The sequence below is a fragment of the Myotis yumanensis genome, unplaced genomic scaffold (genome assembly GCF_028538775.1).
Source record: "Myotis yumanensis isolate MYYU_CA2020_CCGP unplaced genomic scaffold, mMyoYum1.0.hap1 SCAF_16, whole genome shotgun sequence".
Taxonomy (NCBI): Eukaryota; Metazoa; Chordata; class Mammalia; order Chiroptera; family Vespertilionidae; genus Myotis; species Myotis yumanensis.
Genome location: NW_027223767.1, coordinates 30,328,996 through 30,345,809, shown reverse-complemented (window position 1 = coordinate 30,345,809; position 16,814 = coordinate 30,328,996). Strand labels below are relative to the sequence as shown.

General features: G+C 37.2%; 1 protein-coding gene across 2 annotated transcripts in view; it reads right to left on the bottom strand.

Moving 5' to 3' along the window:
- ACACA (acetyl-CoA carboxylase alpha) overlaps nt 1-16,814 on the bottom strand; it is a 259,649-nt gene that overhangs the window by 97,990 nt on the left and 144,845 nt on the right. The window contains exons 30-35 of one of the 2 annotated variants that reach the window (XM_070393704.1): nt 13,734-13,757; nt 10,892-11,035; nt 10,023-10,119; nt 8,746-8,853; nt 4,394-4,450; nt 4,145-4,189 (exon numbers count right to left, since the gene is read on the bottom strand). In XM_070393704.1, the coding sequence (XP_070249805.1) occupies nt 4,145-4,189; nt 4,394-4,450; nt 8,746-8,853; nt 10,023-10,119; nt 10,892-11,035; nt 13,734-13,757 (475 nt within the window). The remainder of the gene's footprint in view (nt 1-4,144; nt 4,190-4,393; nt 4,451-8,745; nt 8,854-10,022; nt 10,120-10,891; nt 11,036-13,733; nt 13,758-16,814) is intronic. The other variant, XM_070393705.1, reaches the window with a different exon arrangement.

The window sequence follows — 16,814 nt, the reverse complement described above, 5'->3', positions numbered from 1 at the left end:
AGAAAAAAAGAAATACAAAAGTCTGATCCTATAGTTTTAGTAAATTCCTTCATCCTACCTCATCCTCATATTGCCAATTTTTCCACTAACTGCATTCATGCTTATTCTATCACTAATATAATTGCTTTCCAGACATTCTACTAGTGTTATGGGCAAATATCATAATTGAATGTACACAAAGAAAAACCCTCTTAGTGTTCTGGTACCAAAAAACAAAAGAATGCAACATTTCTCAGGAAGAAATTATACCCCTGCTGTGTTCTAAATCAGCCAACCATCATCAAGACAATCAAAATAATTTGACTAAATTAGCCAATCAAGACACCCTGCAAATCAGAGAATGTGAAAACCTGCAACAGAAAACATCATAGCTGATTATGATACTAATAATCGTGTTAAAAACCTAATGAGATGAAGAAATTGAAAGCTTGCTGGTGCAATTCTCTTTTACCTCAACATGCTGAGAACTAATTATATAGACTGTAATTAAAACAAAAACCCAAACCAAACCTTCTGAAAAACTAATAGTTGATCCACTAGCAAACAAAACTACCAATTTTTTCAGCTTTATTGAGATATAGTTGACATATAAATTTTTTTTAAAGAAACGAACTACTTAACCATGATAACTCTTTTCAATAGTGGGCCCTTCCTTCCAAAACATTTCATTTTAAAGTGCGAGTTATTTACATAAAATCAATAAAAGTGCATCTAGGCTATTTATAGCAGAATTTTAAAAATCTCATGAAATCTTACAAACAAGAATCAAAAGGAAACTTTACAGATGCAAAACTGATTTAGAATCTCATCACAGTTTTTGGCCCTAATGCTCTTGCTTAGGTGGCAAAGGATAAGAAGAAATCCTGAAAATGTACATTTTAGTATTCTTAAAACACTTTGCTGAAAAAATATGGAAACTTCAAAAAGTATAATACTTATATTCCAGTTAAATAGCACCTTCTGCTGCACGTTTTGGAACCTGAAATGTGAGTGAAACAGACTTAATACTACATGAATGCAGAGAGCTGCAGCTTTCATAGCTGCAAAAATTCAAAGCCTGTTCTTTGGCTTTCAAGGTTTCAATATTTTTTTAATATGAAGAAGATATTTATAAGAATAGGCTAATTTTTCCTCAAATGTTCTGTTATCATAGTAATGTTAAGCAGTTATTCAAATCCCATGATAGGTACTTGATTTAATTACATGGTCTGGAAACAGACTCGACACCAAGTGTCCTTAATGCTGACAAATATTGCCAGCTCAGAACAGGCTTCATGTAGAGTCAAGAGACTAAGGTAGCAGCAGGCATTCCAGTGGGACTGTGGAGATTAAACATCAAATTTTTGGAAATGCTTATAGCCTTCACTGTATCTGAAAAAAAACACCTAACAATATACCCACTCTCTAGGAACCTCTACTCTGGCCCTCATTTGCCTTGTTCTGGTTCTGAAATGGTCTGAGAGACAACTATGTAACAGTAGAGCTGCTTCATCCACACCAGCCAATGTTGTTCTTGAACCAAACTTGGTAACCTTCCTCCTCTCCTTGCCCCCTCATGTACGCTTGCTTTCTCTCTTCTATTCAATAATATAGGGATTTCACAGTGTGGAACAGGAGAGACTGCATACATCACAGTGGATTACCAAGAAGCCAGAGAGATCAAGGGATTCATCTCTAACACTCACGGAAAGCTTCCTCTTTTTCACACTACACTAACTATGGGGCAAGCACACATCAGATGACATGACAAAGGCTAAGCACCCTTCATGATGGTAAGCTACCACCAGCAGAGGAACTTACAGCAACACCATGGCAGTGAGCCCTGGATTTGTACAGCTCCTGCCAAGGGGTCCTGGTTATTGTAGATCCTGGATGGAATTCAGTAATAGTTGCCCTTGCCCCCTGTGTAACCACTAATTATTTCTAAGGGGCCTAACATAAAAATAGCCCAACTCCTCTGCCATTCAATGCTTCAGAGAAAATCTAGTCTCCACCTTAATTTCTCTAAGTTCTAAAGCAACCTTTCCTACATTCATGACAAATCACGTCACTTGGTAATATAACCAGTTTCCCACTTGATGTCACTATAAATAGGAACTGGACCATGATTCCTAAGAAAGACCCATAGCCGGGCTCATTTCTAAGTAGATTTTGCCTGTACATGTCCCTCTTCAACCTAAGTCCAGAAATATTAGAACAGAGAGGGAAAACATGTTTTAAAGCTATATATATACACATACACACACACACACACACACACACACACTCTCTAGGACATGACATAGATTTAGCAGTAAGACAAGATATATTTTTTTTCTATGTATAAAACACACTAAAAAATGCCCGTAATAATTAATTGCTTTGGCTTTTAAAAATTTTTAGTAGAGAGTTTTAATTTATCATGAAAATGCTTATTATGGGAAACTAGTTCATATGCTATAAACATGAAGGCTCCATCTGAACCACTAGGAAAAAGGAAAACAATTTTACAAATTCAACATGATTCTCCAGAAAAATATAGTATCCCAAAGTCAGTGAAAAAATAAAAACCAGGTTAAAGTTTAAGAACCTAGCCCAATATTCTTCCAAATCCAGGGCCTGGCTCTGGCATGTCTACCTTAGCTCTGATCAGCATCCACCGGCCACAGTATTTATTCATGTCTCTCATATTCTATCCCTAAGTATCAATTTTATTCTCTAAGCTTTGGATTTTTCTTCCTAAAGCTCCAGGGTTCCCTTTAAGCTCCTCATACTTCTTCACTGTCTGCAGTTTCCTATCTAAAGTTATTGATTGATATGTATCTGTACTCTGCTTGGCTTCCTGACATCAATAACACAGGGGAGTTGTGTAGTCCACAACACTTCCTAGAGCATTTCAGAGAATCTTAGCTCTTTAGTTTGCAGGGTAGACTCTCTTGTTTCTCTATAGACTAGACCAGCGATTTTCAATCGGTGTGCCACAAGAATTTTTAAAACATGCTATTTAGTCAGGGGTACTGACCTCTTTTCCCTTAGATTGTTAAATTAAAAAATGACAATAGCCAACACTACAATAGCCGATCGGTGTGAATAAATCAAAATTATAATCATTTTTTGTCATATCAGCAAAAAAACATATTTTTTGGTGTGCCACAGAATTTTAGTAATTAGTTTATGTGTGCCATGGGATTAAAAAGGTTGAAAATTGCTGGACTAGACCAACAAGGTGAACTGTTAGAAGGAAAACGAAATGTCAAGTGCTAAAGATCTAATAAACAAAAGGGCAATAAAAGCAACCACACATAGGTCCTTAAGTTTAGAAAGTAATTTCCAGAATCCCAAATATTATCTTCATTATTGCAAATAAACAGGCCTTGAAAACTAATTTAATTATCTTAATTGATAAAACAAAATTCTTATCAGGAAAATTAAGGCTTCCTAATATCCTCTGGAATCTTAGCTATATTAGGATCAACTTATAAAGAAATATTTTTACTACAATCAGTCATTTTAGAGAATGACATCTTTATTGCAAACTGGGTTTTTGGTCTTAGTGCTATCATCATACCGATCATATGGGTATACTTTAGTTCAGATACCAGGCTAATAACTTACTTCTTTTTTCAATAAAACTTTTAATCTCATAAATATTAAGTTAATTCAGTTAAATAGGAGAACAAGCAACTTAATGTGCAATTTTTATTTATTTCCTGCTCCTAAAATTAACATAAGACAAAAGTACCAAGTTAGGCTCGGTTAAGGCATTTTAATAATAAATGATTGTTTCTCATAATTGATAATTCTCAATAATAGAACTTGAATCCTTTTTGGAAAAAGCCAAGACCCCAAAGAGCAATTGACAGTTCTCGATTATTGATTCACTGTGTGCGTAGAAGAAATTAGCTCCTGCTTCTACCTTATTCATTCAGATAAATGTATATGCTCATTCTTAATTATTTCTCAGAGATATACTGAGAATGTTATAGGGTAGAAAAAAACAACAACCATAGAAGAATCGAATAGTCATTATAATACTTTCTAAAAGAAGTGGGACCAAACATCAGTCCAGCCCTTCTAAATAACTCACACATATTCTATGTTTAAATAATCAATGGGAAACAGATAAAACAGTGAATAATATTTCATTATTGTTCCTTTTACTTACATGAAATCTCTGATCCACCTCATAGCTGATCTGTTTCCTAAAATCCTTTCAAATGAAAGACAGAAAGGAAAGAAATAATAAATTTAAAACCAAATTGAGTAAAAGATGAGTTAATGTTTTTCTTAAACTTATAGAAAACAGTTATTTCTCAGCATAAATTCTACAAATAAGTTTATGATTATAACTCCACTTCCTGATTTTTAAAAATTCTAGCAGCATCTTCAGAAATGTTAGACAGTACGCCAATACCTTTTGTGCAACCAGGAAAGTAAGACGGCGGATTCCATGCTCAACCAGAGTAGCTTTCTATGGAGAAACATGTAAAACAAAAGATAGATAAGATCTCCATTCATCCTAAATCTTACCCCAATTCAGTCCTCCACAGGCTCTAATTGGGCTAAACATCCTTTTTGGTTATCTATCTATGTTTTTGGCTTGGTACCTTCAAACTTGCAAATAAATAAATCTCACTGGATCCTGGGACGAAGTCTTATGAGACAGGTTTTATATTGATCTGGACAAAATTGAGAGAGAACTTTGTGTAGGAACAGCAGTCATATGAAGTCACCTAAGTTCTCTAAGGTCTGATTCACTTCAAGGTAGATTTTAGCACAATTCTACTTATAGAAATCACATTGGTGAGCATGTTCAAATGTGAAGATTAAAACTAAAACAGAAGATAAATGAAATCAGGTCATTCAGATCAGAAGAAGAAGAAAATGTCATAAAGTGGAAATTTCAGGTTCTAAATTGTTGTTTAGATTATACATAGCACCTACCGTCATATATAGCATTCCTAGAATCCAACCTAACAAATCCTGATCTTTTCATTTATTCTAGAACATGCCTCCCCCTACTTTACATGAAAGTATTTTTTTTTTAAATTCTCTTTAAAAATTGCTAAAAGCAATGTCTAATGGACTTTTAAATTTAGTGATTATTCATATTTCCACTTGGCATGGCTGAGCAGTGTATCAGAAGGCAAGAGAGACCAGCAGTTACAGGACTGTCTCATATGAGTCTTGGGCCTTTGGATCTAAGCTTTCTTCTATCTGTACTGCTCATTTATCTCAAAAGGCAGAGACAAAGAAACAGTTTAATGAGCTAAGTAAACAGCATGATCTTAAAGGGCCCTAGCAAAGAGGGGCTACATGGCAACAAGTAGAAAAGCAATCTCACCAGTTGAATGACCTGTGAAAATATATGAGAAATACAAATAGAAAAAATATGTGGGCTTTTGCAACCTACGTCCAGACTTTCGTTTCATCAATTCCTTGCTATAACTCTAGCCAAGAGATATGTTCATAAGCCAATTCTTGATTTTCATGATACTATATATTTTTTAAATTCAAATTGGAGTCTGCTTATAAATAAGCACATTCCCAAGCCATTTCCTCCTACTGGAGAACATTTTCTATTATAGCATTTGCTTAGTAATAAAATTAATTAGCAACATAAGCAAAATATAATTGGAAAAATAAATTTCCTAATAATAAATTCCCTGGTCAAATTTACATAAATTTTGGTTTAATAACATTTAAAAATGATCTGTACTGACATCATAACTGTTATTATAAATAACCAAGTATTGATACTACAATAAGAAAAGAAAGAAAGGGAGGGAGGAAGGGAACACAGAATGGAGGAAGGAAGGAGTGAAGGGAGGAGTGGAGGGAGGGGTGAGTGGTGGTGGTTCTCAATCTTTCAGTGTGCCAAGGAACAGAAACATTTCTTCTGACACCACCAACAAAGAATTCCACCACAGCCAAGCCCTTCAAAGACAAGCATCAATAGCTATGTTCAGGCAAGGGAAGAAAATAACTTTAATAATGCCATGATTTAAAGTCAAAATTGTTATTGCTTTTAAAATTCCACAAGTGGCTGACAATAACAGCAGAGCAACAGGATTCTGATTACATTGTAATAATGCGGGCCTCACAGCAAGTCCACAGCTATTACCCAGCGATTAGGCGCCAGCACCTGGAGAAACTCCATTTACACTGACTGCTTCAATCTCCTCCACAAGTCATTTACAAATATATGATCCTAATTTCTCTGAGAGAAAAAAAGACATGCTGGGACTAGAAGATTATTTGGACAATTTGGATCAACCTATTTGATAGTTTAATGTGTGCTTAAAAAAAAAACTTTTTCTAAACTGCTAGGAACATGATCATGAAGTGAAAAATAAAACTAGTTATTTCAGCTTTTTTTTATTACCTTTCCTTATTTTTATTTTTACATTCTTTTCAAAACAAGGAAGTGAAAATGCCTAATATTTCTGGATAAGCACAGTACCTGATGCAGTTAACAGCTTCTCTAGGCTTGGAATGTCTACCCTTACCCTTCTGAATAGCCTCGGGCAAAGACAATGGATTTCTCTGTGCCTCAGTTTTCAAGTCCAGTAAAAGAAAAAGGTAGTTTCTTATTGCCAATTAATGTTATAAATTTATGTAGTGAAGATGAAGAAACTGCCTCTTTAAATCAACATATCATGACATACAGCACTAAGATCTGGGGGTAATAAAAAGCCTACAGTTGAGGTCCAAACAATCAAATAAGGGCAATTAGTGCCTCAAAACCTGAGAAGAAAATTTCAGATTATCTCAGCAAATAGCAGCACCAGCAGTCATGAACAACATTAGCACTCTTCCAGCTAAGGTTTCTTTGGTCCCTGGTTTCAGGTTAATTTTATGTGTTCACAAGACAAGGGTAAAAAGAAAGGTAAATTTCTCTTCTAAAGAAAAATTCCCAGGCATGTCCCCTATTTTCACTTTTCTGTAAGTGCCTTTCTTCAGGTTGGCCACTATAATCCCAGAGCAACATGAAGTAAATGCTAGGACTCATGTTAAGCACAAAGTTACCATCTTTTCCCAGGTATCTACCATTAGCATTACATGATGTGAATGCCGATGGCATTAATTGTTTATACTGCTAAATCAAGCTTTTAAAAATCTATTCAGTTCTTTTTTAATAATAAGCACTATAGCTAGGTAGTTCCCATTCAAAGAAAACACATGGGTCTTTGTCATTAAGGATAGCTGAAGAGGACACTTTGGCATCTATCATATATTGCAATGACATGTAACTATATGCAGACTATCATTTTGAGCATGCCTACCCAGTCCCTCCAACTAAACTTGAAGCATCTTCAGGGCCAAAAGAATACATTATTTACTAAAGCACCTAGATCTGTGGCCCCGAGAGGTGGAATCAAAGCCTTAAATACTAATTTTTGCTCCATCATCTACCAGCTGGTGATCAAAGGGGGGAGGAGGGGGCTTTAATTAATCTGAGTTTGAGTTTTTCCCCAAGTGCAAAACTGGAATAATTCCTAACTAATCTAACCTCATGGGACTGTGGTGAGGTGCAAATAAAAAATTGTACACAGAAGTTCTTTATAAATAAAAAGTATTATTATTGCTAGTGAATGTATGCTGACCAATTAAAAGTTTAAGGGAGGAAAAATACATTTTAGTTAGGGCTATTCAGAGAAGTACTCATAGAAGAGGTGAAATTTGAAAAAGTCTTTAAAACAAGCAGGATTTGGAAAGAAAGAGAAACATTCCGGGTGAGGGGCAGTAGAAGAGACGAGACACAAAGACTTAGGTATTTTCACGGAACAGTGAAGGCTAGATTGTTAGCCTTCGTCAATAGGCTGATGTTAAATATCAAGTTAAGGAGGCATCCTAGAAGTAACAGAGAATCACTGCTGAGTGGGAGAATAATTTGGTAAGAGGGCATTTTGGCCATTTAATTTTGTGGTGGTGAACAAAATGGAAACTATCGGGAGGGGAAAAGTGAAGGAAGATAAGTAGATCGCAAGTAAACCTGTTGTAGTGTCTCAGGTGTGAGGTGAATAAGGTTTCAAACCAGAGAGATGGTAGAGGGAATTAAAAATCTGAAAAGAAAGAAAGGGAAGAAGGGAGGGAAAGAGACAGTACAAACAAAAAACAGAGCTTGGTGACTGACCAGATACCAATAAACACATAGATTGTGGTAGAGGAGCAGCATCATGCAATGGCAAGGAAAAAGAGGAAGTCAATGATTTCTGAATGACTGGTTACTTCGGTTTTTTGTTTTTGTTTTGTTTGGGGGGAGGAGGGAGCAGATGAGGGGTCAGAAGAGGTGAAGGAAAATGATGAAAATTTAGGTTTAAACTACGAAGTTTGATGTCAGTGCGAGATATATAAGTCATACAAAATTGAAAGGAGAATGGAAGTATAACTGATACCTTTAAGGGAGGGGATAAGAGGATACAGAAGAATCCTGAGGGGATTGTGGACATAGACATGTGGAAGTAAGCCACCAAAGGAAAATAGTCAGCAGGGGATTCAAAGTTCAAGACCGGAGCTTTGGGAAAGATTTAGGATCACACTTCCCTTCCTAAAACATTTTAAATAGTTGAGGTCTATATTTCTTGACATAAAAAGATATTCATTATCCCTTTGGAATTTTACCCATATAGGCAGAGAACTATGTGAAGGACATAGTCATCAACAGTGAGAGGCCTTACAAGCAGCAACTGATAAAAAGATGGGTATGATACCCAGCCAGCAGGAAAGGAGCCGTCACAGGTTTCCACCCAGCTGAGGGCTTACGTTTTGCTGGGTAAACTCTCTGAACATCGCTGCCAGCCTGTCATCCTCAATATCACAGTCAGTCTTGATAGCCACATTCAGAATGTGAATAGGTTCATCCCTGGGGACCTGTAACTCAAGAACACAAGACAAAGACATTAGGAGACTGGCTAATACAGAGGCAGAGAAAAATTATAGTACTTGGTAGAATGACTAAAAAAGAGATATACCCCACAGGACATTTTGATTTGCCCACTAGCACTCATAAGCAAATTGAAACTACCACCCAACATCTATAATGGAGATTGAATGAAGTAAAACATCCAACTTTTAAAAGATAAGGCAGCAAAGGCATTAGCTAGAAGTGGCCCCACACCTTGACTTGACATGTCCTTGAAGATCAGTCTCAATTTTGTCACCAATAAAATGGGAATGAAACCAACTGCCACATCTCTTCACAGAAGGTAAAGAAAAATGAGTGAAAGAAGCCATCTGAACATATTCCCTCATAATACATTTCCTAACAATTTATCATACAGTAAAAGTGTCAAACCACAGAAAAACAACCTGGTAGGGAAAAACAACAACTTGTTTACTGAGAAATGAATAGAAGGGATTTAATAAAAGGACAAAGTTTTAAACAAAATGCGTATTATTCCTGCTATCTAAAGTCTACCATTCCCTGAAGATTATAATAGTACCACTGTGCAAATATCCAAGCCATTACTACATAAGAATTGAAGCAACCAAAGCTGAAGTCTTTGAAACAACATTCAGAGACCCAGAAGCAGCTACAATAGATACAGCCGAGCCTATTCCACAGTATGGATTCCAAGATTAATATGTTTTAGGTCAGAATTTATATTCTACAAATTTCCAAAAATACTTGATAATGTATATAAAATTAAATAATAAATAGTAGGGTAAAAAGATGAATTCCTGCCCTGGCCAAGTTTTTCACAGTGATTAGAGCATCAGCCCGTGGACCAAAGGGTCACAGGTTCAATTCCTGGTCAAGGGCATATTCCTTGGTTGCAGGCTGGATCCCTAACCCAGGTCAGAGTGCAAACGGGAGGCAACCAATCGATGTGTTTCTCTCACATCAATGTTTTTCTCTTCCCTCCCTCCATTATCTCTAAAAAAGAAAAAAAATATCAATGAAAAAAATATCCTCAGGTCAGAATTTTTAAAAAAGATGAATTCTTCCCTATAACACTCCAAAGTCAGAAAGATAGTATATACATAGTACAAGTCATGGATGTGAAGGAGCAAAGCAGTCTCCCAACGGGACAGTATACCTTGTCTTCATCGTATAGAGACGTGTGACCTGCCTCAGGGAATGTGGGGCTTTGGGGTGGGGAATCACAGAAGCAGCCCATCACTTCACCAAAGATCCTGAAAAATACCAGAGAAAAACACCCACCATGAAAATCCAAGTGGCAGAATATGAACGCTGCCATTGCCAGCTCAGTCTAAAAGAATAATCTACCCTACCCTGTGCTCAACAGTCAACTGAACGCAATCACGAGTGGCTAGAGGTGATATGCAAAATTTCACCAAGTGGCAGAAATTAGGGGGATGGATTGTTTCAACTTTAATAAAGCATATTTTTTTTCTTTTTAATAAAGAATGAGCTAAAGCTTTTTGTTTTGCTTTTTTCATATGTAAGATATGAGCACTGCTGTCATCATCAGTCTTAAAGTAACAGAAAGAGCCTGGGACTGGAGCAGTGACAGACCAATGTAATTACCCCTCCCCCTAGGGTAATGCATCAGTATACATCAAGAGATAGATGCTGAATGCATTTAATCAAAAGATGTATCGTCTCTGGTGGGCTCACTCTAGTGTTGTGTTTAATTTCTCCTGACATTTCACTCATCACAGAGCAGACAGCTTCTTCTGCTAGCTCCTAAGGAAAAGATGGTTTTTGTTTGTTTCTTTTTTTCTGACCAGGCTCATATAACAACTAGAGGCTTGTAGAGTCTGAATAAGAGGTAGAAATGGAAGGACATATACCTCTCTGAGGGCATATACAGCAAGGGCTACATCTCCTTAGCTGGCTCATGGCTCTTCTGGGGACCTTTATTCATTTGGCAGAAATCTGAGACCCCCAAAACACAGACGCCCATCGCTCCTCTTGTACATACACAGCTCCACAATGTCTTACCTGACAAAATCTTCAAAAGTCCGAAAAGAGACCATTCCACCCATCCGCTGGCATGGTGGAGTGAATGAATTGTCCAACAGCACGTCGCTGACATTAGCTACATGAGTCATGCCACAGTGGTTGAGGTTGGAGGAGAAGGACATTCTAAATGGTAATTCAACCAAGTGTGTTAGACAAGGAGGGTAGGAACAAGGGCTGGGAGAGTAACAATAGAGAAAAGGAGCTAGGAGAAGACTCAGAAATAGGGTCAGGTTGCAGAGCAGATTTGGTTTTTTTACCCAGTATGGATAAGGCTGTCTTGCTATAGTCACATTAACCCTTTCATTTGAATTCCACCACCACCACCACCCCCTGCCCCCTGCCCCATGTAAACAGATACACAAACTATATTTTTACCACTCCAAAATCTCTCCAAATAAAAATCTAAGGACTGTCAGGAATTTCATGGCAGTTTTAATACAATGACATCATGGCATGTCTGATGAATAAACAGCATATAGGGGTTAAAAACCATTCTGCATCTTCCCCTTCCCTAAAACATTTCCTATTTTAAAAGAAAGTAAGCAAGCCAAGTAAGTTGTAACTAGGCAACACTTAAGGCATTTTTCTCTAGTAACTATAATAGATTAAGTATTCACAGATAGATATATGCATGTGCGACAACTCTAAGTCATTTGGAATGGTTTAGTAGATCATTATAAAAAACATTATTTACAATACAGAAACAAGTCACAGTCTATAAAAGGAACTTATGAAGTATTTACTTTTTTCTTTAATGGGCTGATAGACACAGCAGTCATAAGAATTATAGCTCCTCCCTTTTTGAAAGAGAGATATTTTCAACCCTAAATTGCAAAATTTCTATTTTATAGTCAGACATTTCTATACCAAGGTAAGCATACCTTCACTAAAAGCCCTTAATAAATCCCAGCAGGATAGGAAAGGGCAGAGCATGGGTCTCACAGTATGTGTAAGCATGACAAACAAGTGCTAAATGGAGATGCTCGAAGAGAACTGAACTGATTTGTTCAATCTAAAAACATAATGAAGCTGTATATTCCTTGATGCACCTCAGCAGTATGCACTGATAAATAATACTGTAAAGTGTTTCTGAATGCCCAGTCAATCAGGGCAGCCTGTTAGGAAGGACCAAGCTGAAGGATGCCTCTAGGACTTGCCTGACATGTTACCGGCATACTGATCGGAAGCAAGTTCAGAGCAAGGCAATGGCACCTGACCTTCAGGGAGCTGCTCTAAAATCTCCTTAAGTGCACCACCTGCAGCATTGCAGGGGGAAGAGAGCCAGCAATGTGGACTTGAGATCTGGGTACATACTGTACTCTACTGCAAATTGTAATTATAAAAGGCAACGGAATTTTTTTATAGGATGGAAGTGCTGCTCACACAGACTATAGAGACTGACACTCCGGATTTTCATTCCCTTGGCAAATCATGACTATGAAGAAGGTACTTCATCTTTGACAGTACTGGGGAATAGAAAGGCAGAGTGAGAGAGGAAACCATTGATACCATGAATGAAACAAACAAACAAACAAATGAAACACAGCAAGCAAGTCTTACACATGGTGCTCACTAGAAACTGGGATTCAGAGTTGTATGAACTCCGAAATGCTATCATCCTCTTTTCTAGGATCACCAAATATATTCACTAAAGGAGCAAGTTTGTGAGGCATTGTATCTTTTCTACCTGCCTGGTAGTAGACAGGAAAGATAAAAGAGTTCCAGATAACACTTAAAGGGAACTCCCACTAAATAAGCTATCAGGCTGTGCTTGTGGCAAACATAGGGTTAAATATCATTTTTATTCAGCTGAACCCCATGGGAAATATCCACTATTCAGTTTCCCTTGGTACTATGTTCATGGGTCAGAACAGCTGAAGGCAAGCAGGAATGAACCAAGCCCACTCTCCAAGGGTAGGCAAGAGGACCAAACAAAAGCACTCCCTTTCTTCTCCCATCTAAATTGGATGCTAAAAGCTTTAACGAGTTTTGATTGCTTAATATTTAAAGGGAGAGGGACAAAATAAACATAAGCCTATAAATATTTCAATGTATAAGTGATCATGTACAAAGAGCTTGCCACCAACCTATTATTGCTTTAGCATTTTGTGGATTAAATTCCAATCAGAATTGCTTTCCTCTCAAACTTGCATTGTGTTGCCTTGCTTGGCTCAGAAGCAGGAGGAACTCAAAAGTACTAAAATATCAGTGTGTTATATTGGCCTAGAAACCTCTTCCCAGGGGTATACACATCAAAACTTAAATATACTTTTCCAATGTGACTCTTATTATAGGTCTGAAATAAAACTTGACTTTCACATCATTATTATCATTTTAGAAAAAAAAAGCAAACAAATTTATAAAACATGAGATCAGCTATTTTTGAATTTGCATTCCTCTAAAACGAGAAGCAAATAAGAGAAACTCAAAATTGAAAAAATTAGGATAGTGGTAACCTTAAGGGGTTCTCCTATGAAAGCCCCAACTAGACATATAACTTAGAAAAAGAAAAAAAAAGATGTTTATAGCAAAGATGAACATTGAGCAGACAACTCCCCTCTCATACAGTTGACGAGAGCTTTTCTATACTGAGGCTTTTCAAGTATTGCCTTTTGAATAGCTGAAGAAAAGCTGAAGACATGTTTTCCAAATAGAAAGAATAACTTAGCACATCTAAAGGGGAGCTCAGGATGGACTCCCTGGCAGAAGATAACATATTAGCTTGTCCAGTATAGGGCTATTTTTTCCCCTGATTTCACTATTCTAAGTTTACAAAAAGGGTGTTTTTAATTGTAAATGAAAAAAACTAAACATACGGTACCTGTTTAGCGTGGGGATGTTCCCTCTGTAATTAAACAACCACAGTTAGTTACTTATAGGTTAGTAAAAGCCATAATAAAAGAACTGTCAGAGCAGATACACACCAGTTGTGAGGAGCTCCAATTTGGCAGCTCTGGCATTCAGCAGACATAAGTGCTCATTACCCTTCCACCTCCAGGGTGCCTCCAAAGAGGCATGCCTCCTGACCTACCTCACCAAGCAGCCGTTGATGGAAACGGTCGAATATATTTACCATGGTTTTTTTTTTTATAGCTCTATTACAAAAAAAATAATGCAGAGTAGTGATAAAACACGGGCTCATGAAAATTAATTTAAGTTATATGATATGGTATATTAAGCTTCAATATAAAATAGAATTCTTGACAAGATTCTTAGAGAATCTTCTTTCTTGTTCCTACTTTACTAAAAATGTAATAAGGAGGTCCAGAGAAGTTGATTCTATAGCCCCTCCTACATTAATTGCTTTTGAAGAATATGTTATGAACCTACAAACTCTCCTCCAAAGAAAAGGAGCCAATGAGTTACCAAGCTGCCTTTCAAGTCTCTTCCACCATCATCTTCCTCCCATAGATCTGGGTGGGATAGTGGTGGTAGGTGGTGGGTGGTGTTAGGTGCTGGGTGTTGGTGATGGATGGTGATGGTGGATAGTGGTGGGTGGTGGTGACAGAGGTTGGAAAGGAGGGTACTTTGTAGTACAGGGGCTTTAAGGAAGTAAAAATCAAGTAGGATTATAATGATAAATAATTCTATGGCTAGTGGGATATAATATGTAAAAATTAACACTTTTTAAATTATCATTTATATATTTTGTTTAGAGTAATAATGACTTTTTAAAATTGCTGTAAACTTAAAAACTCTAGGCCTCTCATAAATAAAACCTTACCTAAATTTGGCTAACCTTAGTTTTTCCCAATAAAGAACGTGCCAAAATCATGAAAGAAAGACTAGGGTAATTATGGAAACTGCAAAGCAAGTCTCTTACTTTCTCTTTGGTCTTTGCTACCAAATCTTTTTGTTTCTTAAAATGATGTCAGGCATTTCTTCAACATAAAGAGAAAAAACCCCACACCAACTAAAACCTCTTATTTCCAATGTTAAAAGGGCAAAGTTATACTTACCACCCACAATTTAGGAGGACTGTAAGGGGGTTGATTGGTTGATATCTTAACCTTCTAACATTCTTTTATCAGCATTTAATCATTGTTGGGGTTTTCTGGCACACAGAGGACTTAATGGACAGAACATAGTGGGTGGTGCTGATGATATGTGGGAAGGAGGAGAGAGGGAGGAAAATGATGCACTTTCCATGGCATTGAAAGGAGCAGAACAGACTGAGCTGGCCACATAAATAAAAAGCTGTGACATATCACTGCACACAAACTGTATACCTCATGTGATTTGTGAGTAGCAATGCTCTCTGCATCAAACCTGTTTCACAGAGTGAATTCCTACGATAGCAAGAGCAACCTCTGAGTGCAAAAACCTGCACCTTTGCTGTGTGGATTCTTTGAGCCTCTCACTCAGGGGAATGGGTTTCATTTTACAAGACACCCTTAGTTATAATGCACTGGGCCCTCAACAACAAACATGAAGTATGCATAGGTTCTAGAGCAGAGGGAGGTAAAACTAAGAAAACTAAATGTAGACACTAATGAGAACACAGAAAAGTCTTCCTTTTAAGATATAAAGGATTCTAAAGAAAGGAGTCACCTGTACAGTCCCTTCCCATGAACCTCACTCAGGTCAGAGAGAAGGACCCTACAACCAAAGCAATCTCAGGCTCCATCTATCCAGGTTTCTGGAATTTAGAAACCAGTATAATCTCCCTCAACTGTTAACCAGTTTCTTAAACTAATAAAGTGGTCTCACTGCTTCTGTAGCTGCACTTTAATCCCTTAGGGAATTTTCACAGGACGACGGCCAAGTTTTCAGCAGAAAAGGGCCTGAATTGAAAACACCACCACCAACAAAAAGCCAGTCCTTCTCCATAGCAATTCTCACGCTCTCATAGGGAGCCCCCTGCTGCTTTGTTATATAAATTGTGTACCATCTACACAGTATGGGGTATGAACAAAACTCCCAACATCTCCAGTTTTTAAAGGAACGGCATCAAATCAATCATGTAAGAGGTAAGTTTAGAGGCAGCTTTTTCCTTTTTGGTACAATAAGAATCTGTGCAGCTTGAGAAGAAGGAAGGATAAATTCTCTATTACAAGGTAAATACTTAGCCATATCCATATGATCATTTACGTATTTTGTTACCCTATCAGGAGCTATTTGATCAATTTAAGAATATGACCAATGTGGCGTACTGTACAGTACTGTGATACACTAGGAAGCTAGATGCATCATCTGCACAAAAACAATCAAGGAAGAGATTGTATGAGTCAACTCTTCCATTTATGTAGCTAAAAATATAAAATAAAATCTACCAAATTCACTGCATACCCATGATGCAAAAATAATCTAATTGCTCAATCTCTGATAGGCAATCAACTGCATTTTCAAATACATGGGATATAAATTCACCTCTCATAAGACATTTGCTGTTTAGGCTATGCACTTATGATGAATCCTCATTCACAATGTTTTGATAACTATTAGAATCATTTTCCTTCCAGTAGAACGGCTCCATTTTATAGATGTGATAACTGAGAAACCAAAGGGGATGCATTCTAAGGACACTGTTCAATAGGCTTGTCATAAACCAGAATCTAAACCGGGCAATTTCTCATCTCAGTTTCCGAGGCTAGCATTCCACATCAATATAGAATAAATTTAAAGAAGGACAAGAGAAATCCGTTGAATTCTGAGGTTCTTGGCATTAAGTCACCTCTGATTTTATTGATCTGTCTGCCTAGAATGGCTGGAGAGCCTGCTTCAATATGAATGCAAAGTCAGAGTTGCTGCCTGCTAGCTGAACCCTCTTTATTTAAGGAACACTGACTTCTCTGGCAGTCACAAGTTCTCTGAGCCTTTTGCCATCCCGTCCAGCTGAATTTCATTTTGCTTGATTCTAGCTGGCCCTGCATAAATTTCTTATCATATAAAAATGCTCCTG